Source organism: Alternaria ventricosa (assembly GCF_023758065.1).
Source record: "Alternaria ventricosa strain BMP 2768 chromosome Unknown scaffold_2, whole genome shotgun sequence".
Classification (NCBI taxonomy): domain Eukaryota; kingdom Fungi; phylum Ascomycota; class Dothideomycetes; order Pleosporales; family Pleosporaceae; genus Alternaria; species Alternaria ventricosa.
Genome location: NW_026055682.1, coordinates 2,099,242 through 2,125,977, shown reverse-complemented (window position 1 = coordinate 2,125,977; position 26,736 = coordinate 2,099,242). Strand labels below are relative to the sequence as shown.

General features: G+C 53.0%; 10 protein-coding genes across 10 annotated transcripts; 4 read left to right on the top strand and 6 right to left on the bottom strand.

The window, feature by feature from the left end:
- Positions 1-44: 44 nt before the first annotated feature.
- Positions 45-1,979, bottom strand: J4E93_001700 (uncharacterized protein; the record flags this gene model as incomplete). Its single annotated transcript, XM_049339650.1, has 3 exons — positions 45-1,343; positions 1,394-1,860; positions 1,931-1,979. 3 exons carry the CDS (start codon positions 1,977-1,979, stop codon positions 45-47), a joined length of 1,815 nt encoding a protein of 604 aa, XP_049203607.1.
- A 495-nt stretch (positions 1,980-2,474) lies between these two features.
- Positions 2,475-3,745, bottom strand: J4E93_001699 (uncharacterized protein; the record flags this gene model as incomplete). The annotated part of the gene is made up of 3 exons (XM_049339649.1): positions 2,475-3,118; positions 3,169-3,528; positions 3,577-3,745. 3 exons carry the CDS (start codon positions 3,743-3,745, stop codon positions 2,475-2,477), a joined length of 1,173 nt encoding a protein of 390 aa, XP_049203606.1.
- An 863-nt stretch (positions 3,746-4,608) lies between these two features.
- Positions 4,609-5,773, bottom strand: J4E93_001698 (uncharacterized protein; the record flags this gene model as incomplete). Its single annotated transcript, XM_049339648.1, has 5 exons — positions 4,609-4,721; positions 4,771-5,390; positions 5,437-5,540; positions 5,610-5,660; positions 5,708-5,773. 5 exons carry the CDS (start codon positions 5,771-5,773, stop codon positions 4,609-4,611), a joined length of 954 nt encoding a protein of 317 aa, XP_049203605.1.
- A 540-nt stretch (positions 5,774-6,313) lies between these two features.
- On the top strand, positions 6,314-7,378 carry J4E93_001697 (uncharacterized protein; the record flags this gene model as incomplete). Its single annotated transcript, XM_049339647.1, has 3 exons — positions 6,314-6,490; positions 6,540-6,844; positions 6,901-7,378. 3 exons carry the CDS (start codon positions 6,314-6,316, stop codon positions 7,376-7,378), a joined length of 960 nt encoding a protein of 319 aa, XP_049203604.1.
- Positions 7,379-8,263: 885 nt separating this feature from the next.
- On the top strand, positions 8,264-9,398 carry J4E93_001696 (uncharacterized protein; the record flags this gene model as incomplete). Its single annotated transcript, XM_049339646.1, has 3 exons — positions 8,264-8,502; positions 8,593-8,892; positions 8,948-9,398. 3 exons carry the CDS (start codon positions 8,264-8,266, stop codon positions 9,396-9,398), a joined length of 990 nt encoding a protein of 329 aa, XP_049203603.1.
- Positions 9,399-15,028: 5,630 nt separating this feature from the next.
- On the bottom strand, positions 15,029-15,950 carry COQ4 (Ubiquinone biosynthesis protein; the record flags this gene model as incomplete). The annotated part of the gene is made up of 2 exons (XM_049339645.1): positions 15,029-15,687; positions 15,740-15,950. The coding sequence occupies 2 exons, from the start codon at positions 15,948-15,950 to the stop codon at positions 15,029-15,031; spliced, it is 870 nt and encodes a 289-aa protein (XP_049203602.1).
- A 425-nt stretch (positions 15,951-16,375) lies between these two features.
- J4E93_001694 (uncharacterized protein) lies at positions 16,376-17,647 on the top strand (the record flags this gene model as incomplete). The annotated part of the gene is made up of 2 exons (XM_049339644.1): positions 16,376-16,516; positions 16,574-17,647. The coding sequence occupies 2 exons, from the start codon at positions 16,376-16,378 to the stop codon at positions 17,645-17,647; spliced, it is 1,215 nt and encodes a 404-aa protein (XP_049203601.1).
- A 167-nt stretch (positions 17,648-17,814) lies between these two features.
- Positions 17,815-20,728, bottom strand: J4E93_001693 (uncharacterized protein; the record flags this gene model as incomplete). Its single annotated transcript, XM_049339643.1, has 4 exons — positions 17,815-18,047; positions 18,107-19,832; positions 19,882-20,606; positions 20,662-20,728. The coding sequence occupies 4 exons, from the start codon at positions 20,726-20,728 to the stop codon at positions 17,815-17,817; spliced, it is 2,751 nt and encodes a 916-aa protein (XP_049203600.1).
- A 407-nt stretch (positions 20,729-21,135) lies between these two features.
- J4E93_001692 (uncharacterized protein) lies at positions 21,136-22,437 on the top strand (the record flags this gene model as incomplete). Its single annotated transcript, XM_049339642.1, has 2 exons — positions 21,136-22,096; positions 22,148-22,437. The coding sequence occupies 2 exons, from the start codon at positions 21,136-21,138 to the stop codon at positions 22,435-22,437; spliced, it is 1,251 nt and encodes a 416-aa protein (XP_049203599.1).
- Positions 22,438-23,008: 571 nt separating this feature from the next.
- Positions 23,009-24,473, bottom strand: CHIB1 (Endochitinase B1; the record flags this gene model as incomplete). Its single annotated transcript, XM_049339641.1, has 4 exons — positions 23,009-23,116; positions 23,195-23,671; positions 23,718-24,284; positions 24,336-24,473. The coding sequence occupies 4 exons, from the start codon at positions 24,471-24,473 to the stop codon at positions 23,009-23,011; spliced, it is 1,290 nt and encodes a 429-aa protein (XP_049203598.1).
- Positions 24,474-26,736: the final 2,263 nt, after the last annotated feature.

Here is a 26,736-nt window from a genome sequence, read left to right as displayed (position 1 = left end):
AAGTAATCAAGTGACATTCCAGAATATCTCACACTACCGTCATCTTACCTCTGGCTATCCAGACCCTGCAGCCCCATAGCCTCTTTGGTAGCATCCGTTTTCTCGGCCTCACCCTTCTCCCTGAGTGCTACCTTCTCTACCTCATCGAAAGCCTTGAGTGCATCGCCATACTGTTCGAAGACACCCTTCCTGTAGCCATCACATATCTTCTTGACAAAGCCCTCCTCATTCCATCGCGCCTCAAGGAAATCTTCGAACTTCTCCTGTGAAGACGAACGTTGTACGCCCCAGGCAGCTTTGTACGCGGCTCCGAGAGCGCAGGCATTTCCTCCAATCTCAAGCTTGTATACACCGTCAGAGCCACCAAGAACCTGACCGGCAAGTTCGGCGATGGCGGGGTTCACGGCACCACCGCCAACCATGTAAATTCTGCGGGGTTGCGCAGGGAGAGAGCCCTGGGGTTCGACAAGGGATTGAGACCGCAATCTCAAGGACAAGAACTGGGATTCGAGGATTGCACGGGCGTCGGCTTGAGGGACGGGCCAAGATTTGTCCTCCGTCTTGCCTTGGGCAGCTTCCGGTGCTATGGGCGAGAGCTGATTATCTTTGGAAAGGAATCGCCATGTTCCTGCCTTGACATTTGGTACAATTTCTGGTCGGGGGAAAAAGAGACCTAGACGCATAGGGTCGGAGGGTTGGGCTTGGCCAAGTGCAGGAGTTGTGAGGGCTGTCTCATTGAACTTGTCCCAGGATTTGTCGGATGAGCCTGAAGCTTTGTTGATGGCGTCGCGGATGTGCTCGCGTGCTAGACCACCATTCTTGTAGCAGAGCATGAACATGTAGAGGCCTGCTGTGGTGGGGTGGTTCATGAAGTGGTATGCTGGGTCGGGCCTATACTGGGGTGTAGACATAAGGAATGTCGTTGAGGTCCCTAGCGAAACAATGGCGTCGGACGCGCGCAGAGGAAGGGCTAGGATGGTCGATGGGTTATCACCGGTGAACGCAATGACCTGAGCCGACGATGGGAACCCATAGCGCTTGCTGAAGTATGGTGAGACGGTACCGAAGCTTGAGCCACCATCTTCCGGAACACCTCCGAGCTTCTTCTTCAGGTCCTCGACGCCGTCACTCCCTCCAGCTGCGAGCGCGAGAAGATCCTCATGCCAGCGACCATTCTTGATATCCCAAAGGTTGGCTCCGCATACGTCTCCGATATCGATGGGGGCGACCTTACCGAGAAAGACGGAGGCAAGGAAAGAGGATACGAGGGAGATGCGAGCGGTCGCTCTGTAGGCTTCGGGGTACTTGTCGTGGAAGCGAAGGATCTGAGGGCCACTGAAGCGCTGTCATGGTGTTAGCATTGATAAAGACTGGGAGAGTGTTGGCAACTTACGTGATGGGCGCTGCTTCCAGTAGCTAGAGCCAGGTTCCTCGGTTCTCGCAGTGTCGCATCAAAAGCTTCGCACTGCTTCTGTGTACTTGCATCCTGCCAGTTTGGACTGAAAGGGTGGCTGAAGGCACCCTTCCTCTCGCCCTTTGCACCGCCTTCCAGCTGCTCGAGCAGTGTCTTGCCAGCATCCATACTGCCAAGTAGTGTCTCTGCATCGTTGCTCCAGAACACGGTGCCGTGTTGCATGCCCGCACCTGAGATACCCTGGATCTTGGAGAAGTCGGCGCCTTGCTCCTTCAATCGCTGCAGGACAAGATCAATGGCTTCGAGCCACAGGGCGACGGGCGCGAAAACCTCGCCCTCGGCAGGGTTTGTGAGAACACCCTTCTCAATGCCATATTTGGAGAGATCGGCGTCGAAATCGACTTTGGCTTCGTGGATGAGTTTGAGGTCGGAGCCGACGATGATACCTAAAGCACGGCAGCGTCAGTACAAGCTGTGAGACCAGATGGTGGGGTAGCTCTAGCGGGGTATTCGCACCTTTTAGTTGCTGAGTGCTCAAATCGAAACCCAAGAACTGATCAGCCATAATTGGGGTGTGTCAGTGTCGTGTCGAGCTGTGAGGGTAATGTTAGGGTGTTATGGCTTGACGAGACATGGCTAAAATAAGCAGACCATATCTCGTAGTGTTAGAGGTCCCTGCCTCACATCCACGATACGGCTACGGCACACTTACGCAAGACCCACATTGACGGACGCGCTACATCACAGGCAATTTTGCCGGCGGTGCCTGCAGAAGCGCCAGTACTTTGGCGTGGTTTTATTGGAGGGCGGATAAATTCGTGCCGAGACATCGTGAGTACAGCTGTGACTTTTTGGAGTTGCATCTCGGCCAAACGCCGATGCCAGCTAGGGAATTTCGTTAGCGTGGGGAAGTACGAGTCTAGAGCGTGGGCCGGGGTTGAGTTCAAGTGATGGATATTCGAAATATATACAAGTGTCCGATGTCTCGTATATGCCGCCGGGTAGTTGCATTGCCCAACTCCAGAACGCCCAGCTATGCTTGTCTATAGGTGTACACCGATCATTTCCTTCGCCTTGCGTTGCCGTCGGTAGTTTCGTGGTCGTGGTCGTGGTCGTGGTCATGGTCGTGCTTATGTTCTGCTTCAGATCCTTGGCTCGCCGCCGCAGTAGAGTCGCCAGGGATGAACTCGTCGAGAAAGTCTGGTGCTTGCGCCGAGTTGGTTACAAAGCGCACGCGCACCTTCTTGACGCCGCGCACGTTGACACCAACGCGGTCTCGGATTACGTTTTCGACGTCGCGTGTCTGCTCGACGGTCCAGGTGCCAGAGACGCCAATCTCGATATCCATGAGGTAGTTCTGGCCAGCCTTGACACCCTGAATCGCTCGAACATTGACTGGCTCTGATGCGGTAGTGACATCCTTGACAGCATCAGTCGCGGCTTTCCGCACGTTGTCCTTCATCTCCTGATCTACGCCGACATCTGCCAGTTCGAGCAGCGCTTGCCTAGTGTTTCCCCAACCGGCCTGAACAACCATGAGCGAGATGACGAGCCCACCGATAGGGTCTAGCCATTTTGCATTGTTGAGAACGTTGGAGCCGGCGATGAGGAGGAGAGCGACGAAGGCAGTAAGGGAGTCGACGCGGTGGTGGTAGGCGTTGGAGGCGAGGACCGTCGATTTGCGCTCTTTCGCGATCTTGAGGGCTGGAGTGATTGTCAGCGGGCGCATGCTATGTTGTTATGGGTGTCCTTACTCGCTCTATAGAGCCATTCCTTGATGACGATTGAGCCAGCAGCAAGCCATATAGCATTGATGTTGGGGCCCAAGTCTTCAATGCCGTGGTGGTGGTGGTGCGGTATAAGCCCCCATTGCTCCGCTACCTCGGCGGCTTCGGGGAAGAACTGCTTGCAGAGGGCAAGCAGCGCGGTCCAGCCCATGAAGAAACCGCCTGCGAGCAGTATGCCACTGACACCGAGCGAGCCCAGACTCTCCACCTTTCCATACCCGCTGGGGAAGCGGTCCGTGGGCGGCTTAAGGGACCAGCCGACGGTCGCCAGCGTCATGATGTCGCTCACGAGGTCGGTGAGGCTGTGGATGGCGTCGGCAATGAGTGCTGGCAGGCGTTAGTAGATGTGCATATCAACGCGCCTGAACATCTCACCCTGACTATTGAAGACGTAGCCTCCGAAGCCCTTGCTGACAGCCATGCCCAAGTTGACGTAGAGGCCAATCTTGGTGATGCGCACGCCGGCGTCATTCTTGTTCTTGGACAAGAGGAAGGTGTTATCGTGGCTGTGGGCGTGGCCCCCGTGGTGCCGGTGCTGCGTCATGGTGGAAGGAGAAAAGAGTGGTTTGCGGTGGACGGTTGTCGACCAGTTGCGAAGCGGCGCCGTATGCGATGGGTAGGCGAGGTACTGTGCGCCTTTGGTTGTCGTCTGCGTGCACAGGACGCGCAATTTGGGGCGGCAGGTAGGAGGTTTGTAGGTGTGACGTGATAGGACGTGTCGTCGCACCGAGGGTTGCGTAGAGGACTCGTGGAGTGAGACGCGTGCACGCTGGCTAAACTGGACACGCAGGCCATGTCCATTGCTGCAGGCGGTGCGCAGTAACATGGGATGTGGTGGCAGCCGTTGCGCCTCTCAGTACTGCGGGATGCCTCAATGCCACTCGCTGTGAATACTTCCAAGACAATTTGGAGCCTCTTTCGCGGTTGCTATCGGCCCTCGAGCCTGGCCTCTCATGGCGCCTTTTGCGTCAACACACGGCAATTGTGGGGGCGCCACCATCCGTCCCACTCAGGCAAGATGCACACTACCGCACTTCTAATAGCAGCACCAGGAGAACAAAATGTCGTTGTATATTTCCAATCTGCAAGCAATCTCATGCTCTACTATGGGTGAAAATGGAGGATAGTCCAATCAATAGCGAGGGACTGCAATATTCCTCTACGGCTACCGACAGGAACGTTGCCAAATTTAACAACCGCACACTATGTCATTGCAACCTTCATGCATCACTCCCGTGCCGTCGTCAATTTCTGCAGGGACATGGGCCTGGAGATCCTCCGCCTTCCATCTCCGGAGCCGCGCGTGTACGTACGAGTTGGGCCAAGCAATGCACACCTGAAGATATTCGTATCGTGATTACGTTGCCAGCGCGCTTGTTTCCTATTCTAGAGAGCTTCTACACAGATTCATAGCCTTGGCTTCGCACTATCGTCACCCACAGGGTCCGTCGCGCGAGCCAGTACCCAGTTTACGACGTCGTCCCGGAACACATCTTTATCAGGACTAGGCTCGTCGTGTACTGACAAGGTTAGTGCAAATACCATGGACTGGGTCAGACATATACTTACAGCGATGAAAGTGTCCGGCGTACGACTTAAACTCCTTGTCCTTGACTTGCAAGGCATCGAACAGACGTTTCGAGGCATGGTAGCTCGTGATGCCATCCTGCTCGCCATGAGCAATCCAGATCCTCGTTACGCCACCCTCTCCAACATTGTCAGGTATGACAATCTTCCCACTGGACAAAGCATTGGTTCGATCGAGCAGTCCCGCGAGTCCCTCGAGTGTACCGGTATCGTGGCAGAGCTCGTCTTCATCGAATCGCTTGCAGACCTCCGGGTCTCGCGAGATGAGTTTTGGATCCAGTTTGTTGGTCAACTGACGCTTTGCCATGAGTTTTCCTGCAACTCTACCAAAGAAGACCGTGATGGGTGATGGCTTGGACTTGGGGTCAAAGTCGACAAACGGCGACTCCAAGAGGAAGCCACGAATGTGCTTGAGCACCTCCTCCGGACCCTGTGCGGCATAGCAGAGCGTTTCACCGCCACCCATGGAATGCCCCATCATGAAGAGCGGGACAGGGCTCGGGATCAATGTCTTGATGAAGGAGGTAATGTCGTCCAGCACCTGGGTAGTCGGGCCCGTGTCTCCTCGCTCGGCGTGTTTTGCTACAGATCGGCCCCATCCTCTGTGCCTTGTCAGTAGTGAATATTGGAAGCGGTGCACGTGCGCACCTCTGATCGAACGTATAAACTTCAATACCTCTAGACGCTAGATGTGGGAAGAAGTCGCCGTACGTGTTGACTTGACCGGTGTCAGAAGGGAAGTATGCATATGGCTAGATGATCTCACCGTGCTAGAGGCAACGTTAGTCATGCATTCAGTATTGTATCCATGGGAGCCGTACGTCTGAAAATCCGTGGATGAACACAAGTCGGGCTTTGGCCGGACCGTCCGTCTGCTCATTGCGTTAATGTCGATCTTATTGCTATGGCTCCACCATACCTTGAATGTCTTCGTATATAGCTGCTTGCCATCAGCCAAGGCATGGGTGCCTTCCTCAACGGACATTGTGCCTGAATGAGGTAAGAGTTGGAGATATTGGAGGTGTTTGTCGGCTGAGCAGTAGAGTCAGTGACGATATGTCGTGTGTTGGGCAGTGCACGTGCAGGTGATTTCGTGTCAAAGGAGGATGCAGAGCAATTGCTGTCTTATGGTGTTCAGCTCTCCGGTGACAGCCGCGGCTCCCGCACGCGTCATAGCTTGCTTAGTACACACCATGCACTCGCACATGTCAAACGCGACAGCTCAGCGTGCGACACGATGGCAGTCAGCCCATTCTCGGAGACTCATGGCCAATACCACTTGGCTATATTTGGAGGCCCGAGATGATGCCGATGCCATGGTGAGGGTGAAGTCAGCTAGCCTTAACGGCTGTCGTCCAAGCTCCCGCCCAGTGGATCATCCTGCATAACGCATTGGACCCCTCTACCTGGTGTCCCCACTTACATTTTCCTCGTGGTAAGATACTTTCTTCTTGCTATGAGCCTTCCTGCCCGTCGACTCTTGTCCCATCACTCATTTCAGCGACGACTCTCCTCGCAGAGAAGCATGCTGAGCAGCATGCCACAAGCTCGCTCAGCAAAAGCGATCCTAAGCCACCAAGAGCGCACCGCGACGGAACCGCGAGAGAACGACCTGCACACGGCCACCGTCGCCAAAGTCACGCCCGTCAACGACCGGATCAAGCGCTTTAAATTCGAAATCAAGGAAAAGGACGGCTTCAACGTATGACGATCTCCATCTCGCTCGCGACATGCGCTGATGGATAAGTCAGTTCCTCCCCGGCCAATGGCTTGATGTCTTTGTGCCCGATGTAGACAAGGCCGGTGGCTTCACCATTACCTCGTCGCCCTCCGAAGCCCTGCCGCGGTCGGATCCCGATTTTGTTCCCTACTTCGAGCTAGCGGTCCAGAAGAGCCCTAATAACCCGCCGGCAGCATGGCTGTGGCAGCCGGCGGAGGAGATACTAGGCAAGGAGGTCACGGTGCGTGTAGGCGGAAGCTTCGTGTGGCCTCCCCCGTGTCTGGACATGAAAAAGATTAAGCGCGCCATCTTCATCGCAGGAGGTGTCGGAATTAAGTGCGTCCAGCTCTGCCGTGACCAGTTCGCACGCCTCGCCCGCTAACACCCCACAGCCCTATGATGTCAATGATGACCTACATAAACCAGAACTACCCGAACCTCGAAGTCCGCTTCCTATACTCTACCAAAGTCCCTTCGCGCGAAACCGACCCGAGCGAAGTCCTCTTCCTGCAAGACGTGCTCGATCTGTTCCGCATACCCAGATTCAAGGTGACCAAAGACCGCCTTGAGCTTTTCTTTACAGGCACGTGGGACGGATCTGAGATGGGCACAAATGAAGGTGACTTGATACATCCACTCATGTCTCTGACGCTGCCGCAAATTGACTCGGCTACCGAAGTGCCAGTGTGTGCCTGGACGCATCGCATTGACGATATTGCCCTGTCTAGCGCAGTTGGCAACAGGAAGGAAGCCCAATCCACCGTCTTCTATGTCTGCGGGCCCCCAGACATGAGCGACGACATGGTGAAGTTTATCAAGGAGCAGGATAATGTCGCTCCAGAGAGAGTGCTGTGCGAGAAGTGGTGGTAATGGAAAGGTTAAGGTAATTTACCATTGGATAGTTCAAGGCGATCAATACTAGGTTTTGCATTCGACAATGATCCCGTCGCAGCGGCAAGCGCTGTTGTATGTACGACGCTCACACCATTAACTCGAATTTACGCGCCCACAAAGACCGTAAATTCCAGACGGCTCGTGATAGTCGAGGGACTGCTCCACTAGACTAGCTCCACATTTCAAAACTCAGTCTGGGAACCATGGCCATCAACGTTATTCGCGCCACACGCCGTTTCCTGTCCGCGGGCACTGTACGGCACAGCAAGCGATCGCTTGCGTTGTGCAACCCCGCGATAAGGCCTTCCACTTCATCCGACCTCTTACCTTGGAGTTCTATATTGAATTACCCGATTCGTCGATATTAACCCACATTCCTCGGTAAAGGAGCAGGGATGGCGCAAGGAACAAGCCGTCTAGCTCCCGCCTGCAGCGCCGACCTGCAAGTCTGATTCGCCGTCACACCTCACAAGCTGTGTGATCGCGCAGCATGCGCGTGCCACTCAGCGCCTGCGATGGCTCTTTCGCCCCTCAGCTCCCTCACTGGCGTCGGCTAAGATGGGGGCTTACATGGCTGTTAAGAGCGTGAAAGGCCCCAGAGAGCTGGATGCTGATGCTTTTCTTGTACGTCCGGACCTCGAGCACGAACAACGACTGTGTGCGACCATCGGAGGCTTTTGGTAGCATCTCCAGCTATCGACTTTCGGTTAACGATAATTGCGCAACAAGACTGGACGGCGCATTTCAGCCTTATCCCGCAATTGCGATTCGTCCGAGCGCAGCTGGAAACGCAGCATCACGTATACGGCAACGCCCACCACCGCACATCACCGTCGAGCGTGACGGCTTCGAACGCCCGTCATGGGTTTTTTCATATCGCGAACATGGCGCCTACCGAAAATCATCTACTTTCTCATGATTTTTGAACTGCCATTCACTGTGGCCAACCTTGCGCTCTTCGGTATTGCATCGCCGAACCTCTATCGCACCATCCTGTGGAGAGTGGGAGGGGAGTTTGGCTTCAACTCGAAGCCAAGCACCGTTTTGTACGCGGCTGCAAATTACCGGCCAGTAGATACACCTCTAGTATGGAGTAGCTTGTAAGTAACATGTCGAACCAATACTGCAGTCCATATCCTTGACATCATCCTACTCGACTTCAAGACTGAATAGTGTACTGACAATCACAGCAATACCCAATACCACCTCGTAATCGGCGTAGTATGCATGTTCTTCTGGCTCGTCAAAACAACCTTGTGGCTCCTCAAGGTCTTCTTCCCCATCCTCTCGCTCCTCCTCCACATCGCACTCATGGCCCTGTGGGCATACGGCATCCACATCCAAACCGCGCCCGACACCATTGACCCCGAGCACGTAAACAACGGCGCCCCCTGGTACCTCACCAAGAACTGCAATATCGTGGACGACAAGCACATCAAGAGTTACTGCATGCAAGCCAAGAGCAGTTTCGCCGTTAGCATCATCATGCTGTACGTCCCCTACCATCCGTAACCATCCGAATAAAACGCTAACTCTACCCAACAGCGCCATCTACGTCGTCTTCTTCGCCCTATCAGCCTACTCCCTCATCCCAACCACCGCCCAGAAACAAGCCCACGCCGCCCGCAGAGCCGAAAAGAAAGCCGAGAAGGAGAAGTGGGCCTCATCGCCCTACGACAATGAGATGACTGCCGACGAACAATGGCAGCACATGTGGGAACTCCAACAACTACCCCGTACACCCGGTACCATTGGCGGCATGAAGTCGCCCATGACACCACGCACACAAGCGTTCAACAACCTGGGCGGAGAGGAGGCTGCACACGGAGGGGGAGGTTACTACAGCAATGTGCCTGCGGGAGGGAACGGCTGGTATGGGCCGACGCAGCACCAGCCAGGATCTATAACCATCAGTCCGGTTATGGAGCAAGACGAATACTACTCGCCACATGAGGGCAAGGGGAAGACACCGGGTTGGGGCGGTAATGCGTACTAAGCGTTCAATGCTCATCAACGTGCGATCATCTTCTTTTTGTCTGGGTTTGGCGTTTGAGCGTGGTCATGTGTTTTTTTGTTCGATGATACCAAATCTGGGAACTGGGCTTCCACTCATTATGGGGTATGAGAGGTGGAAACGGATTATCTACCCATTTCAATATGTAACGTTACGTTTTCTGTGACACTGGAATCGATGGCTGTATTGAATACTTTGTGTGATTGACGCCACAACGTATTGGATGTTGGCATTGGGAACATACACCTATTGAATGATGATAGTGTGACTGGAAGAAGCCTTGCACATAGTGCTATTCCGATTACATTTGCGCTACGGATGCGAATGCTAATATATTGGAATACAACCTCACCCCGTGCCTACACAAGACGCCGATTTTCCATCTCAAAACTTGCGGCCTGATGCATACCACACTCGCTCCCACATTCATTCCCATGCTCGTGCGAGGCCGCTACTCGACCATGATTCTCACCTCTGTCGGTGCAAAAGTCCGCAGAAAGCTCAATCGTAGACTCGGTATCGGGACAGGTAGTTGTTAATGGGCGGCTACATTTCCTCTTAGGAGCACTTCCAAAGGTCGGTGCGGAGTTTGGATTGCCGTAATTACTGGGGGTATTGGATCTTTCGTTTGATCTGAGATAGGTGAATAGACCGCCGCAGGAGCGCAAGGTGGGTCGGAGGAGAGGGAGGGATGCTAGATGGTGAACGTCAGCGACTTGGTTCGAGGGAAAGATTCAGGGTACATGACTGACTTGCAAAGGATGCCAGGTTCACATCGCATACTGCCCATATCTGGTCGTCGATGCCGTCGTATGTGAGATCTGGATGGGGGTTTCTGCCAAGGGCGACCGTATGAGCAATGGTACCGAGTGCTGAGCCGCAGACCCTTCGAATCTATTATTAAGATGTCAATGCATTGGTTTTGTGGCGACTTACAATAGGCCAGCTGCGAACATTGCCGCTACAGCAACCTTGCGAGCTGTCGAGATATGCAATCTGGATATCTCATAGAGCGGACAGAGTAATATCGCGACCTCGAGAATGAAATGAGGTATGGCTGCGGCAAAGAGCGACATCATTGGCGGTATTGTGCACTTGCCTGGGATATCTTTGTGCCAGAACTTCTGAATCGGCCGACATTGCATCGTGATGAGGACCACCTTGTGAGATCAGCGTACCGTACTGCGAAGTCGATGTAGATCGCCGACTTACTCTGACCATGATCCAGCATGCCGAGCAGACGAATAGAATTCTGATAGGCTGTCGGATGACTGAAAGTGAAAACGTTCTCCAGTAGAAGCCTAGTATGACGAATTTCGATAGCCCGACAGAAAACGTGTAGAACCACATATCTACCCAAAGTTCTAGGAAATAGTGATATATAATCTCGTCTTCCGCCATGTCGATGTCATGAAGTGGCCTTCCGAGTCCCCATCGCATCTCTAGTCACCGTCAGCGCTTAGTTGTAAAGACCGCAGAACAGTACATACTGTATATGCTGATGAAAGTGAAGCCGCTTCCGGTAGACTGCAAACTTGTAAGTCTCGTATCGATACAGGGTCAAGTACACATACAAACGCAATTGCGGCCAAAACATCTCCCCATACCAACGGATGGCTTGTCTGACGGCGTGCAACCAATCGAGAGACGAGCGCGACTGCAGCAGCAGTATAAGTTATAAGCGCCGCTGCGTAGAGTTCAGGTTGTCTGTCGTGTCCCATGACGGGCCACAAAATGTGTCGCACAAGGATAACACAGATTATCACCAATTGATATCTAGGTACTATGAGACAATACTCGTTTGTACACTAGCGATGAACCTTGCTCTTTTGGGACTAGCTTGGGTGTTGTGCTCAGAGTGTTTGGTGTTGTTGCAAAGTGAATGAGACAAGGCGCTGCATGCAAACCTGATTCAGAGTTTTAAACTGTGTTAAAATGGCGAGATGAATGACGGGCCTGCGGACGTAGCGCTTCTCGCATCTCATAGCTGATGCTGGTAACAGTCGTGCAAGGCAGGACAGCCCTTACTCAAATCACAGCCGCAGCGGCGGCTTGAGCGGTCGGTTGGTGACTGATAAGCGCAACGCACTTGATAGGATTCATCTACCCCAGAGATCGCGAGGATGCACGATGTTATGGCTTGGACTGATGTGGATCTTGCCGGGTTCAGGTCACTTTGCAGCATGCCCAACTGTATATTCAGGTGATCTTAAGGTGGGCTATGATGCAAGGCTGGTGTTTGCCGGCAGGCGAACTCTTGGGGTTCAGCCAAGATAATTGGCAGCGCAGAAATCGCATTGTTTAGCAAGGTCTTACTCCGTAGGTCCTGCGTACTCATGTTCGAGCATTGGTGATCATCGTGGTCTCTGCTTCGCGCGCGAGCAGTTATGTTGATCAGTAGATTTGATATATCGCGCAGGCCATGTTCAGTTTTATTGCCGCAACTTCTTCTGAATTCTGGTAGACTGTCGTGGAGGTCTTTGCGTGTAAATTGTTCTGCTGGTGCCAGCGCTGGTTGCGTGCGCATCACCCCACAAAAGCCCTCTCCGTTATGTATTCGTAAACGCGGAATGAGTGCGCAGTTCAAGAATGCCAGGTATACGCTACTGATGACCAGCCGATTTCCAAATGTGGATCAACGGTCCTGCATCGAGATGCATCTACAGATTGTGGTTATTGTTCCGTGTGGGAAGGATCCCATTCGCACGGATCTGTCCGCAGGGCGCCCTGGCGTAACGGCGAAAGAACTCAAGGCCAGGTTTGTATCGGACGCTCGTAACGAGACATCGGGCCGGTCGTGTATACCGGTCGTCATAAATATCTTCCGATTGGTACGATGTCTTTGTGGCGTGGTTTGAGCCCGTGGGATTCCCTAAATCGAACCATGCCGCAGTGCGATCGGTCTTCCTACGAAACTTCAGATGCCATCTCAGGGTCCGCGCGGCTATCATGGCTTGATACTGAACCCTCGCCCCATTCAAGGGAAAACCCGAACACCCTAGAGCCTATATCAAGATAAAACAGTGCAAAGCAAGTGGCCCAACGGCGACGTAGGCTCTAGGGTGTTTAGTGTTTCCCTTGTATAAGGTGCCCTGGATATGGAGATGTCCAGTCGTGACTCGTTGCTACTGGTGGACTAACGCCCGACGCAGGCTGAGGTGATTCATCTGCATATGCGTGGAAGATATGCGCAAGATCGTTTTGCTGCATTAAAATGCGGGCCCTTTCCAATCCTCGTCGAACCAGAGGCAGATGCGTCCATGGCCGCAGTAATTCGTATCCATTGCGTATATGCTGCTCCTGCTTGGTCTCTTCGATGAAAGCGAGAGCCGTATGGCCGTACGCTATAAGTAGGGTTGCGAAGCACGCAAATGTCCTAGGTAGACTTAGTTGGGGCTCAACGTATGTGAACGCAATGATCATACGGGTATAGTGTAAAATGTGTTCCCATCTTTCTTCCCATGAGTTGCTCGTCTGCTATGCTTAGAAGCAAGGCTGAACTCTTTATGCAGTGTCGCGCATGCTCCCTTATAACTGCAATCGTTTCGATTTCCTGAGCACTAGCCTCTCCTTCACTGTTCTCAAGTATCCTAAGTACTGAAGGCCAGCCAAGCACTACGTGTAGAGCTGTGTACTGAATCCTTAGGAAAGACTTCCTAGAGTCAAATAGCGGCGTCGAATCCAAGGGAAACCGAACGGCAGAAGGCAGATGATCGAACCACTCACGGACCTGTTTACGAAGCTCGCCAATGACGACAGGTGCAAATATGACCTGTCCTGAAACTGGAAGGGGCGGTCGTATGGTCAGTGCACGTAGCAATATTGACTCTGTAGAGACACTTACAGTAACCAACAACTTCAAGAGTCTGTGTCAGGAACTTCCTGAGGCTAATCTGCGCTAGAAAGAAGTAGAAGCCGGAATCCTCTTCTTCGAACTGGGGAAGCGGCACCAATTCATGGAAGTGGCGTAGTCCGATGGGATGCATTTTACATGTCGCCTCAAGTCTAAGCACATACTTACATTAGTATAGTCTTCCGCTATCGAGGCTAACGATGCAAGCCGCGCTTGGATAACTTACTCGTGCAGCACGGTAGAGCAAGCCCAAAACGCTCGGTTGAATGCTTCTTGGTCTGATGGGCTGTAGCGTTGCATAGTTCTCGAGCTCAAAATATGCATGCAGTCTCTCGCAGCCTGCGTGATGGAGTTCCATGTCTGCAGTGGTCTGATAGCGAACTTGAGGTACGAAGCTTGCAGTATCCGACACTGAAGGCTAGTTAGGTTTCCGATGCGAAGCGACAGGTGCTCGAGGATGCGACAGCCACGTGCAAAGTACTCCAGCCCTGGAGTGAGATTATTCGTATTATCATTCCTATCTTCGGAGATTGCACCAAGGGCCAGTATCAGAAATGCTAGGCATGCTGATGCACTAGAGTGCTCAAAGCTACTTGAGTCTGCCTGCTCAAGCGCACTGACGCAGGTTCGTTGATCGAAGATAGGTGTCCACCGAAGGAAATTTTCCACGAAAGATTGTTGGAGTCGTCGGCACGTTCGCCGCGATAAATCCACTGGACGTGAGACGACTGCATCACACTGATCCGCCAGTTGTTCGCCGGCTAAGATCTCATCATCGTAAAAGTCAGCCGTGTAGTCCCAGCTCTCCACGTGAATGTAAGAAGGTGCGCGGAAAGTAGTAAGGCTAGGCCTCGGGGTTTTTCCCTCAGTGCTTGTCTGTCGATAAGCAAAGTCATACGATATTGGTGTACCAACTGATGGAACAGACATGGTGGAGTTGTTGATCGTTTCAATTGCCATTCGATTGGCGCTCGAGTGTCGTGACCTGGACTCTGGGGGAGGGTGCATATCGCTATGAGTAGATGTGTTGGGTGAAAGTGCTGCAGAGCCGGGCGCATATTGATGTGTAGATTCTAGCTTGGCTTCGACTTGCGCCAGTCGTCTTTCAATGCTTGACCAGGCCTCTGGTGGGGGACCGACTGGTTTTGTGCGGTCGCCGACTGTTGGCTTTCGATAGGTGCACTCAATTCCGAGCTCAGTACAGAAACCACAAGACTGCAAATGTTAATAAAGGCATGCATGAATGCAATCTTGTCTGACCAACCGGCTTCTGGGCGTCACAGCGTGTCTTCCGAAATCTACAAACATTGCACTACAAGCTATAAGTAATTAAGGTCGGAAGTCAGGGGTAGTGTTGGCCCACAGCTATCGCTATACGTTTTCTGGGGTAGTTCTCAACGACTATGAGACTGCCGGCTGGGCTGGTAGACGGGCGGCCGTCATCAAGTGGAAGTCGTGATTGGTCTGATCCGGGAGATTCGCCATGCTTTCGTTTTTCGGCCATGACAGCACTCGGTGCTCGGAGATTGTTGTAGGCAGCAAGCAAACTGCATGTGCAGTGGGTCGCATTCATAGGAATTGGCCGTCTGGGGTGGATGATTCGGCTGGCGGGTGCCGTCCCGTGTGGAGACCCCGCATCCTTGTGTCGCCTGCTGCGTCGAGCAAGCAACCTGCCTGGAACTTATCCCACGCAGAAGACAGGCTAAGGTCGAGACATGTGCTAGGTGGTTATTACACGATAATGTACATTGTTGGAATCTCATACGGCAGCCCGTGCCATGGTTTCTTTAGCCTCCTTTTCTTTCTTGCGCGCTTCACGTTCCGCCTTGCGCATAGCTCGCAGATCCGGCGGCTTCTCAATGCTGAATCTAGCTCTTAGCTCGTCGATATCCGTCTCCAGTTCTTCCTCCCAGTAGATGTTGATTACATCGTCACTTTGTGCGCCGTTCCGTGTAGCCCACGGCCCGTACACGTCCCAGAAACGTCTCCATTCAGCCTTCTTCAAGGTGAAAGCGCTAAAAACAGCCAAGCCAGTCATAGGTAGGCCGGTATTGGCGAATTCGAATGCCTTGAGAGCGACCTCGCCTTCACGGAAGACGGGTAGTCCGACCAAGGCATGATAGAAGTCGTGGCATTCGCGATACCGCTGCATGACATATGCACACTCCTCGTCGTCTATGTACTGTACTGGCGCTCGTGTGTCTGGCGAGACGCCCTCGCGGTCAAGCCATGCCGCGTATGCATAGCCCAATGTGTTCGGAGGGAGTTTGCGGAGGCGTGGAATGTCGAGCGAGGTAGACGTTAAGCGTGGTCGGTCGCGTAGTATTCGTCGGCCCGTTGGATTGAGAAGCATGCGATCACGAAGCTTGTAGATGAAGTAGGGTTGCGCGGTGGCTTCGCCAAAGGATGCAATGAGGTCTGGCTTGTGTAAGCAGCGAACCATGACATTGAGACTCTGGATCGTGTCTACCTCCTCTTCGCGGGTCCAGGAAACTTCCAAGACCCGAGCCGATGGCCAGCCCTAACCTTTCCGTACGCGTCAATGGTATGTGACCCTCATAGTTTGGTGGAGGGCGATTGAGGACCGAAAAACAGCGTGGTGATTGCGCAAATGATAACGTTTGGAAGAGTGGTCGCGACGTCAGCTTCGGGAGCTGACATGGTCGCACATTTCTCGCCATTTACGCGTTTCAGTGAGGGATTGTGCACAGCGTAGGTTTGATGGTTCTCATCTGGTTCGAGCCGATCATGACGCGATTCTTATCGATACGCCACATGCACCAGCCACGCCAAAGTATTAGCAGATGACTCTTTCCTCAACTCCTGGGCTTATCAGCTGCAACATCTTCGATTGCATTCTGAATGATCGAGATTTTGCATTGTAGTCGATAGGCTTTCCTGAAAGACAGCTTACCCAGTTCTTCAAATCCTGACCCTACAAAGAACAAGTTCAAACCAAAAAACTGTTTGTCCGCTTCTGGAAGGAGCCTTTGGTACGATAATAAACTCTCACAACAAGTGACATTTTACAGTTCTAACAATTGTGTGAGTTAAGACTAAAGGAGTACTCTAGGCCTTTGGGCTATCAGCATCATCCACCACAGCCATGACCGCAGCACTAGACCCCGGCGAACAACATACCCGATTCGTCGACTGGGCCAGATCCAACGGCGTTGAAATCGATGGCATAGCCCCAGCACGCTTCAGCGGTCGAGGGATGGGCATCGTAGCCGCAAAAGACATCAAAGTCAGTCCCACCCACCCAAGCCACCCCCAACTCAAACCCCTCAACTAAATCATCAAGAAAGGAGACAAGTTAGTCCACGTCTCCAACAAATCCCTCGTCCATGTAGCCCTGCCTTCAATCCAAGCCTTCAAACTCCCCGAAAACGCCACCGTCCATGGAAAACTCGCCGCCTCCCTCTCCCTATGGTACAGCGGCCAGGAACCACACGGCTACCAACTCTGGCAAGACGTCTGGCCCACACAACAAGACTTCGCATCAACCATGCCATTTCACTACCCCGCAACACTCCAGTCCCTCCTACCACCAGCCTGCAAAACACTCCTCACGAAACAACGCTCCAACCTAGAAAAAGACTGGTCAACACTCTCACCACACCTTCCTCCCGCTATGACAAAGTCCCTCTACACATACACCTGGCTGATAGTAAACACCCGAACCTTTTACTGGGAATATCCAGACCTGCCCAACGCCCACCCCAGTCTACCCAAACGACGTGCGAAGTTAACAGCAGACGACTGCTACTGCATGTGTCCGCTAATCGACTACTTCAACCACTCCGACAACGGATGCCATCCCGAACACAACAGCCAGGGTTACTCTGTGACAGCCGACCGCTCGTATTCTGCGGGCGAAGAAGTCTTTGTCACGTATGGGTCCCACACAAGCGACTTTCTGCTCGTAGAGTACGGTTTCATCCTTGAGGGAAATGTTCATGATACGCTGCCTTTGGATCACTTGTTGCTGCCTTTGCTGGATAAGCAGCAGGTGGATGCGCTGAAGGAGGATGGCTTTCATGGGGACTACACGTTGTTCGGTGCGGGTAAAGAGGAGATTGTGTGCTATAGGACGCAAGCTGTGCTTCGGCTGTTGGTGCTGGATTCAAGGAGGTATTCGGCTTTTGTGTCGGGGGATGATGATGGAGTTAGGGATCAGGCCAGGCTGAATAAGTACCTAGCGGATGTGTTGACCAAGTATTCGAGAGAGATAGTGGATACTCTGGAAGAGGTAGAGCAGCTGGACTTGGGTGAAGGGGGAGATGAGATTGCGGAAGGCCAGAGGGAGACGGTGGTGAGACGGTGGAAACAGATACGGGGTATCGTCAACAAAGCCATCGATGCACTTTCTTCATAGAAACGTGCGGCACAGACTCGGTCGCTCAGAGTGCTTGTGGGTTCAATCCTCAATCTGTAACATATATGTCATAATCATTGAGCTGCGGATACCAAGAGTTCTACTAAGAAGCCTGTTGACCTTTTACGCTTTCAAGACACGCTACTAAACAAATGTTCATCTACCACCTATGCCACGCTACCCACTACCAATGCTGCAACACCCTCTTCCTCGCTTCTTACATCAATCTTCATGGTCACACCGGTCTTGGCACTGAAGGCCATCCGTACCGTAGCAGCAACCTTGCCACCTGTGATAGTCTTGCCGTATAGCTTGAGAGTATGGGTTGATGTCGACAAAGCGACATCTGTACCTTCGAGAGGCTGGAGGGATAGAGTCTTGGTGAGTTGTTCGGTTGCATCTGTAACGCGTCAGTCATTAGTTCGTCGTTAGTGATAGCTCGCAAGTTAATCGACGTACCAGTTATGCTCTTCATGTTACCCAACTGCAGTGTTTCAGTCGCCGAATCGCCATTCGACTGTTCCCAGACATTATCAAAACTGCCTGCATATGCCGGAACAACGTAGTCGGCACCAGTGAGGTAAAGATCCTCAACCTGGTACTCATCTGGATACCCATCACCTTCTTCTGGCTCGTTTGTGCTCGGATCGATTTCTTTGCTGGTAAACTTGAGTACGTTGGTAAAGCTGGCGGCGATAAACTGCGACTCGGTTTCCAGGCGCTTGAAGGAGACGTAGACTGTACCAGGCTCGTTGGTGACGAGCTTTGGCGCTGGGATGACAAACTCTTCTTCTAATTGCACGTCACCATCGTCTTCCGGTGTAACAACCATCTCGACATCCATCAATACTGTGTCCTCAAGAGTGTTCTTGATGTCGTACTGAATGACAATGTGATCCTTGAAGATGTGCTTGATGGCAGTGACCACGTATTCGGTCTCCGATTCTGTGAGCTCGACGACATCGCTTGACTTGAGCACGCCGCCGTGCGCAGCCAGTTCTGGAATCTTTTGCAGTTCCGTAGCATATTTCTGCGCGTTCGATGCTGCGTTTGCGGCGGCATCGGCACCAGCTTTCGAGGGTGCCTTGGTTGCACTGGGTGCTTTGAGGGTTGGGGTAGCGCCTTCGGTTTTCTTGGTAAGATCTGCCGCATCTGCTTGCTCGCGCGAGACTGTGGGGATTTTGGTGATGTCGAAGGCTGTCTCGAAGGTGTCGCGGGAATCCGAAGAGACGTACATGGCCAGCTGGTGCTCAAGAACAGGAAGGGAGAACATGGAGTCGTTACGGATGAAGTTAACAGCCATGTCGTCGTCCTCTTGGTCCATTAAACGAAGACTGAGCGCAGCGCGATCACGGACCTCGTCATCAACATCGTCCAGACACCTTGTAAGGAGGACGTGGACAGACTTCTTGATTTCAGGGTCCTTTTGTCCGACGCCGAACTTGGACAGAGCAGAGGTCGCCGCAGCCCGAACGATCGCATTCTCCAAGACTACGCGGTTGTAGATGTACCGGATGTATTTGGTGGGGTGCGGTGTTGAAGGACCTTCCCGTCCAAGTACGAATAGAATCCTGACGGCGAGCTTTGTAAATTCGCAATCCTCGATGAACTCGCAAAGTGTGGCAAGCGCATCTTCCTTGGCCTCAGGTACGAAGCGAATGAGGTCCATGATAGCCTCGACAACGGATCGCTTGAACTCGTAGCCGCCTTCGTCACGCAGAATACCGCTGAGGAAAGCAAGGAAGCCGGACTGCTTCGCCTTGAACTTCAGTGCCAATGTTCGGACAGCTTCCACAATGGTGACCTTGAACTCGTCGGTGATCTCAGCCATGAAGCCAGTGATCTGCTTCATCAACCTGTCAACCGAAGACTCGTTGCCCGTTTTGAGGAGTGTGGTAATGGCGAAGGTGGCGATGCTACGGTTCGAGTTGGTGATGAGCGATTCGATATCCTGGTTGCATGAGCGAACGGCGTCGGGCTTGAAGGAAGCCATTTGCGACAGGATGCGGAGGGCGGCAAACTTGGTGACGGCGCGAGGAGAAGTGAGGAAGAGCTGGAGGACGTGGACGGCTTGTACGAGCTCGGCATCGGTAACGTCGCGCATGTCGCAGATGGCCTTTGCAGCCTCGAAGTTGACCATCTCCGACTTGTGGCGCAGCCAGCCGTCGAGGAGTTGCATCATAGGCTGTGAAAGTTGTTAGTAGACATCTTTGGGTGGGGAGGATGTAGCTCACCTTTCGCAGGTTTGGGTCCTCCTCAGCGAGCTTAGCTGCTAATCTGACCAGCAAGACAGTAGCGGCAGGGCTCTTGACGACACCAGCAGCGGAGTATTGCTGCACCATCTTGACCAAGCTCATCCTGTCGCCGGCGCGCATCTGGTACAAGAGACCAATGGCATGGTACTGTGTCATGTAGTTTGTGCTGGCCTGGAGGGTGGTGTGTGAGCCCCCTCCAAACCCTCCCAAGAAACCACCACCCGACTTGCTTCCCGACGCGGCCTCGGCGGCCTCTGACTGCCATCTTCGGACGACATCCTTGGCGACTGGGAGGAGGTGGTACGAGGAGACGAGAGCGGCGGAGGAGACTGAGGGGTTCTTGTCGACTATGCACGTCTTGACGAGACGCTCGATGGCCTGGACGGTGGAGGCGTCGATGACACGGCAGAGGGCGCGGATGGCGTTGGGGCGGTATACAACGTCGCTGCCGACGGAGGTGTCCTTCATGATCGAGGAAGTGACCATGATGACATCGTCGGCGGAGCCAGCGAGCTCCTTGATGACCAGGTAGACCATCTGGCGGAGCGAAGCATCCTTGTTCTGGAACAGCTTGGAGATGCCAAAGAAGAGGGTCGTGGCTTCCTGGCGTCCCCAGCTCTCGCCGGTGAAGAGCAGCAGCGCCAGCTTGGTCAGGATCACTCTACATTTCCTGGGCGAGATGGGGCTCTGGTTGAATACTCGTGCTGCACAGCGTCAGCGTCCCCCGCCAACCTCTGGCGCATGCGGGAGGTGCCCTACCTTCTTGAAAGACGGACGTCTTGTCGATCTGGGCGACTCCGCCGGCGTCCTCGTGCTTCTTGTCCATGGTGTTGTGGTGCAGCTCCGCGTGCTAGCTCGCGATATGTGTATAAACTGGTCCCGCTCTTCCTCCGCCTAACGTGGCCTCTTGCGACGGGGGGTGCAAACGTGTCCAAGTGCGGCCTTGCAATTGGGATTGGTGGGCGAGGAGACGTGGACGGGTCGGGGCGAAGTCGCAGTCGTGTTTGCCTGGCCGTCTGGAATTGGCGACGTTGAAGATGCCCTCGACCAGCGCGAGCAAGTGCACCTGCAGGGATGTCGGCGTGTGGGCTGCTCTTGCATGTTCCAGGGCTTGGCGCTCGGAATGCGCAACTCAATGCGGTGCGGGTATTCAAGGCTCTGCCGCGCAAGATATACCCAACACCTTCATTCACTCACTATCCCTCTCTCTTTTTGTTCATCTACACATACGACATGGCAGCCTCAATCCCACGATCGCGATGTCTCTTCTCTTCGTCCACATTAAAAGCTGTCCCTCGCTCAAGGACGCCGCTTAGAACTTTTGCCACGACCTCCGACACGCCGCAAACCGCAGTACCAGAAGCCCCCACAAAGCGGTCACGACCACCGACGTCCTTCAGCGATACACTAAATGCCGGTCCATCATTTGGCGATTTCGTCAACCCCGAGGCGCCCCTCTCCCCGGCCGAGGCATATGAGATCAAGACGGTGCAGGTGGGCCCGGAAGGCCGCAAGAAGACCATCACACGACTTCCAGAGTGGCTGAGGACGCCGATACCCTCGAACGCAAACCAGAACTACAAACAGATCAAGAAAGACCTGCGCGGGCTGAATCTAGCCACAGTCTGTGAGGAAGCAAGATGTCCCAACATCTCAGACTGCTGGGGCGGAAGTTCCAAGAGTGCGGCGACGGCGACCATAATGCTCATGGGAGACACATGTACACGAGGCTGCCGGTTCTGCGCCGTAAAGACATCCAAGGCACCCCCACCACTGGATCCCCACGAACCAGAGAACACCGCAGAGGCGTTGCGGAGGTGGGGGCTGGGCTACGTCGTCATCACAGTGGTTGATCGCGATGATCTCGTGGATTCCGGAGCGCATCACATTGCCGAAACCATTATGAAGATCAAGCAAAAGAACCCGACGCAGCTTGTTGAATTGCTGGGTGGAGACTACGGAGGCAATCTGGAGATGGCCAAGGTAGTCGCACGGAGTGGTGTCGATGTCTTTGCGCACAACATCGAAACAACCGAGCGCCTCACACCGTTTGTCCGCGACAGGAGAGCCAAGTTCAGGCAGAGTCTGGATGTGTTGAGGTCAGCCAAGGAGGCGCGCCCTGAGCTCATCACTAAGACCAGCATGATGCTGGGTTTGGGCGAGACGGATGAGGACCTTTGGCATGCGTTGAGGGGTACGTTCATACAATCTGATGTACAATGAGACTGAACTAACGTGTACACAGAACTCCGCGCAAACAACGTCGACGTCGTAACCTTTGGCCAATACATGCGCCCCACTAAGCGCCACATGGCCGTCCACGACTACGTTACACCCGACAAATTCGAACTCTGGCGCCAGCGCGCCCTCGACATGGGTTTCCTATACTGCGCCTCCGGCCCACTCGTACGCTCAAGTTACAAGGCCGGCGAGGCCTTTATTGAGAACGTACTGAAGAAGCGGAGGATGGGCAATGCAGGAAAGAGCGAAGTCGCAGATCTCAGTGTCGCGGAAGAGACTAGTAAGACGTTGTAAATATGTAGATTCATGGAAATACTTCATCGCTTTTATGCGACTTCGGGATTACCTCAACTCGATCCTGAGTAGAAGTCTGCTTCAACCAGGCTGTCCAATGTACAACACCTCTTTCGACCACATAGACTGTTTGGCAGCATTCAATCCATGCGACGCCTCAACAAGCGTCGAGTGATGCCACATTCTGCACTCTTTCTATGCCGAAACCTCAAACAATAGAGATTGCTACGAGAAACAACACATCCTGACGCTTCTCACGGCCAACACCAAAGACGAGTAGCAACTAAGAAAGGCTTCGTATTCGCGTACATATAGACCATTGTGAAAGGTCTCTTGTGTAACAAAAACCTCCCAGACGCCCTTTGGCGAAACATCGCGCAGAAGAAGAAATAAACGACCGTCATATGTACAGAAAGGATCCTTGCGTGTACACCCAACCAAAAAGTGCAACTAGTTCCGAGAAAACCAAAAACAGTTCCCACTAAGACATAACCTAGCGCCTGGCAATCTTCCGACAACACGCAGACGCTCATCCAGCCTCAAGATCGGACTAGACAACGCAAGTGTGTGCCTAGTTGTTCGGCATGCCAGCGCGCAAATTCTCATATTTGCTCACCGGGTAGCTGAGCAGATTCTTGGTTTGATCCAGGGCACCGATTCCACCAATGTTCTTGACAAACTATATCGACATGTCAGTCATTTTCCTCTTTCACTAGCACACACCGAGATAAAAAGCCTAGAAATCGAAAACACGTACCGTGGAGATCAGACTCTGATCGCCTTTCTTGTCACTCGAACTCTCCCACCACATACCACCACCCAGTCCTTTCTCTCGGATGTACGCGGTCTTCTTGGCGATGACTTGAGGTGTGTCGTAGCTAACCATGAATCTTTTGGCTGGGTCGTAGCACCAGCTGGCAATAACGCTGTCGTCGTAGTTTTCTTGACAGCCAGCAATAGGAAGCTTGCTGTAGTCGAAAACGCCATTTTCCCAGGTACCGGGGCCGATACCTGAGAAGGGCTTCCCGGGCCCATCGGTGTTTTCGAACGAGCGGCCGTAGAGGGGCATGCCTAGGACGATGTTGTTAGGGTTGATACCCGCCGCGATGTAGTCGTCAACTGCCTTCTTCGTACTAAAGGGGGTACTGGTGGGATTAGAGGAGGAGGGGTTTACGTTGGCCTGGTGGCCGGCGTTGGCGTCCCAGGATCCGGCGTAGTCGTAGGCCATCTGGTACTTGGTGTTAGCAGTCAGTATGACTTGATGAGTCGAAAGTACTGACCAAGTTCCAGAAGTCAAGGTACTGATCCATTGCCTTGAGCTTCATTTTGTTGTAATTGGTGGGGCCTGCGGGTGAAGCAACTGTGAGGAGTAATTTCTGGCCAGGCGCATGGTTCTCAGAGTATTCGGTAAGAGCGCGACGAGTCTCCTGTAGAAGCAGGACCATGTCTTCTGCCTGCGCATCATTGGTAGGATATTCCCAATCGATGTCGAGGCCATCGAAACCAACATCCTGTAAGATCTGGACGGCGCTGCTCGCGAATCTGGCTCGACCTTCGGGAGTGGACGCAGGCTGGGCGAAGTGGGCAGAGTAAGTCCAACCACCGATCGATAGGAGCACCTTCAACTTGGGGTTGCTCTTCTTCTGAAGATACAACTGCTTGGCGCATCCATACACGTTGGTACCCACATCGTTCCACGAGTCAGTTGCATAATGCTTCTCAACGTCAGACCAGGAATCCGTCAAGAAGACTTCGCCGGTATCCCGAACATCGGCAAAGGCATAGAGAACATGGGTGAGTTCTTGTGCAGGAAGGTCTTGAGGATTGAAGTTGCGACCATAAATAGCCTGCAAGCAATGTCAGATGTAGATCTTCCCTATTTGAACCAGCCGACATACCCAATTGACAAAGTAAGCAACGTTCTTGTAGCCTGATGCGCTTGCACTAGTAGACATAGTGTCGTTGGTACCACGCGGAATTGCGATGGCTTGTACAAGGGTGGAGATCGAGAGTAATGATGTTACTCCCGCGAGCATGTTGGCGGCGCGCATCCTTATGATGTCGCTAGTGGCGCGCTATGCTGTGCTACGTGGCTGTGGCGCGGGCTAGTGCAGGTACGAACGCGGCTTCGATTAAGTGCCGAAAGCTCAAGTGTGTATTGAAAATGAGAAAAGTAGGATTGGCGACGTTGATATCCGGCCAAAGAACGTATATTTATATCCGAAAGAATGACTGAGGATAAGCTATGGCGAAGGAAAGTCGACTGTAGGTGTGTGTGAAAAGGCGTAAAGGAGGGTCACTCGATCATGCAACGGCCAAGGAGCGAGGGAGGAGCATTTAGCGAATGCTACGAAAGTTCTCTGAAAGGAATGTGACAGTGGGAGAGAGAAGGAGGGCGTAAAAGCTAGCAACGATCCAGGACTCAAGGGTACATATCTTCGTCCACGCGCGCCTATCATGGTGCAAGCGCAGCATGGGCAACAAGGCTGTTTGCGCATACAGATTCGACAAGATACGTCAGTCCCAAGATCTAGAAGCCTTATGGAGTGTGCCCTTGATCGACCAGGTACAGACGGCTATGATCTGGGAACGACGGCTGAAGGCCTCTAGGACGGACTGCTTGAAGCTCTGACTAGTCGGGTTGGAGACAAGAGCGACAAGTGAACTTGGACACTCGGCACATGAATGCACTTGGCGTCTCCATCGGATATAGAGCGTATGAGTTCAATGATGGCGGCAGTACGATTTCGGTGTACTTCTCTATACTCCTCTAGTGAATAATGTGGACCGGAAACGACAGCTCTTTTGTCACCCAGGAAGGACATCTGGAAGTTGCTCGGATAGTAAGTGACTTCAAGGTTCTGTTTACGATGACACTCCATGACTGTGTAGTGTAAAGCTCCTATACCGCTCGTTCGACATCTTCGAGGTGTTGGGGATGTGTAACGTCGAAATACAACATAACCATCAGATTGCTCTGTGACCACATGCCGCTTGCTATGCACCTCGTTCAAAACGGCATAGTTTCGCTGGGTAGTCCACGGGTGAAACCATGCATAGGCACATGAAGATATGTTCCCAGTGTCGAGTGGAAAGCGAGCGCGGGAGGTATGATGGTGTACTCGAGTAGGGTGCATGCGGTAGATACCACCTGAGCCGGGATGGGAAATTAGGTGTTTGCACTACAGTGTGAACGGAGGATTCGAGCTTTAAGCTGTAGGAGACTATGTTCAGCTCAACTTGAGTATTCCATGGGTGATGTTATGTCTTTACTTCTTGCGTGCGCGTGCGTGTGTCAAGGCGTCGGATATTGTAGTCGCTTCAGCCGAGCAAAGATACTTTGAGAAGTACAGTAGCGCCAGGTGGAAATGGATGGTGAGTTGACCGCAGCTTATCGTAGGAACGAGATGGGTGGGGACTGAAGCCGCACGAGGAAAAGGTGCTTGACGGGAAGGATGGCATGCGGGACGGACGGGTGGCCGCATTAAGCCGCGGTGCATACGCGAGGTATGAGCAGATACAGAAGGAAACCCGGCCCGGATGCAGCGACCTTGTAAGTTGCCAATCTGCGAAAAGATAGGCGTCAAGCGCTTCGAAAAAGCCTCTTCTCGACACATTTTAGCGTGCAGTCAGAAAGATTTACCCACGTTCGTGCACTTGTGATTAGAGACACGCGGTGCTTTGCTGGGGTTGTTGCAGATCAGAGAAGCGCTATAGCGATAGTACGGCCCATGTCTTGATAACGAGTTAGAGCTGCCGGGGTCAGCCAGTACGCACGTCGCGATGCATCACGGCTGCGACTGTAACCTCGGAAGCAGGTTGGCCAGGCCGCTGCCCGCTGATCCGATCCCCCACGGATGGCAGGGTTGAATGCCGGACGCACATGAGTATGTAATGACGGCGAATAGAAAGCGTGGGTTGGAGCGTGGAGTGTGTAGAGATGGCGATAGTTGATGAGAAAGAAGCGTAGTTGTTCAAAAGGCGGAAAGATGGCTCGTGTGACCAGTCGTCGAAGTTGGATGGCCAGTGCACGTTCAGCCTCCCACTGCATTGTAGTATCTTCACACCACTTCAAGATGACAGCTCGACAGAACCAGGTCAATAAAACGCCCACCATCTGCCCGCACAATCGGCATAGACCAGAGCATAGTGAGAAGGACGGCATCAGGTTGCAGGCTCACGCATCCGGAAATAAACATGCGCACGTATGCCGTTCTCAAGAGGGAAAGGGTTGATACAAACGATGAAGATGAAAGATTTGCTATCAAAGGGTATCATAACAACAATAAACGCCGTGCT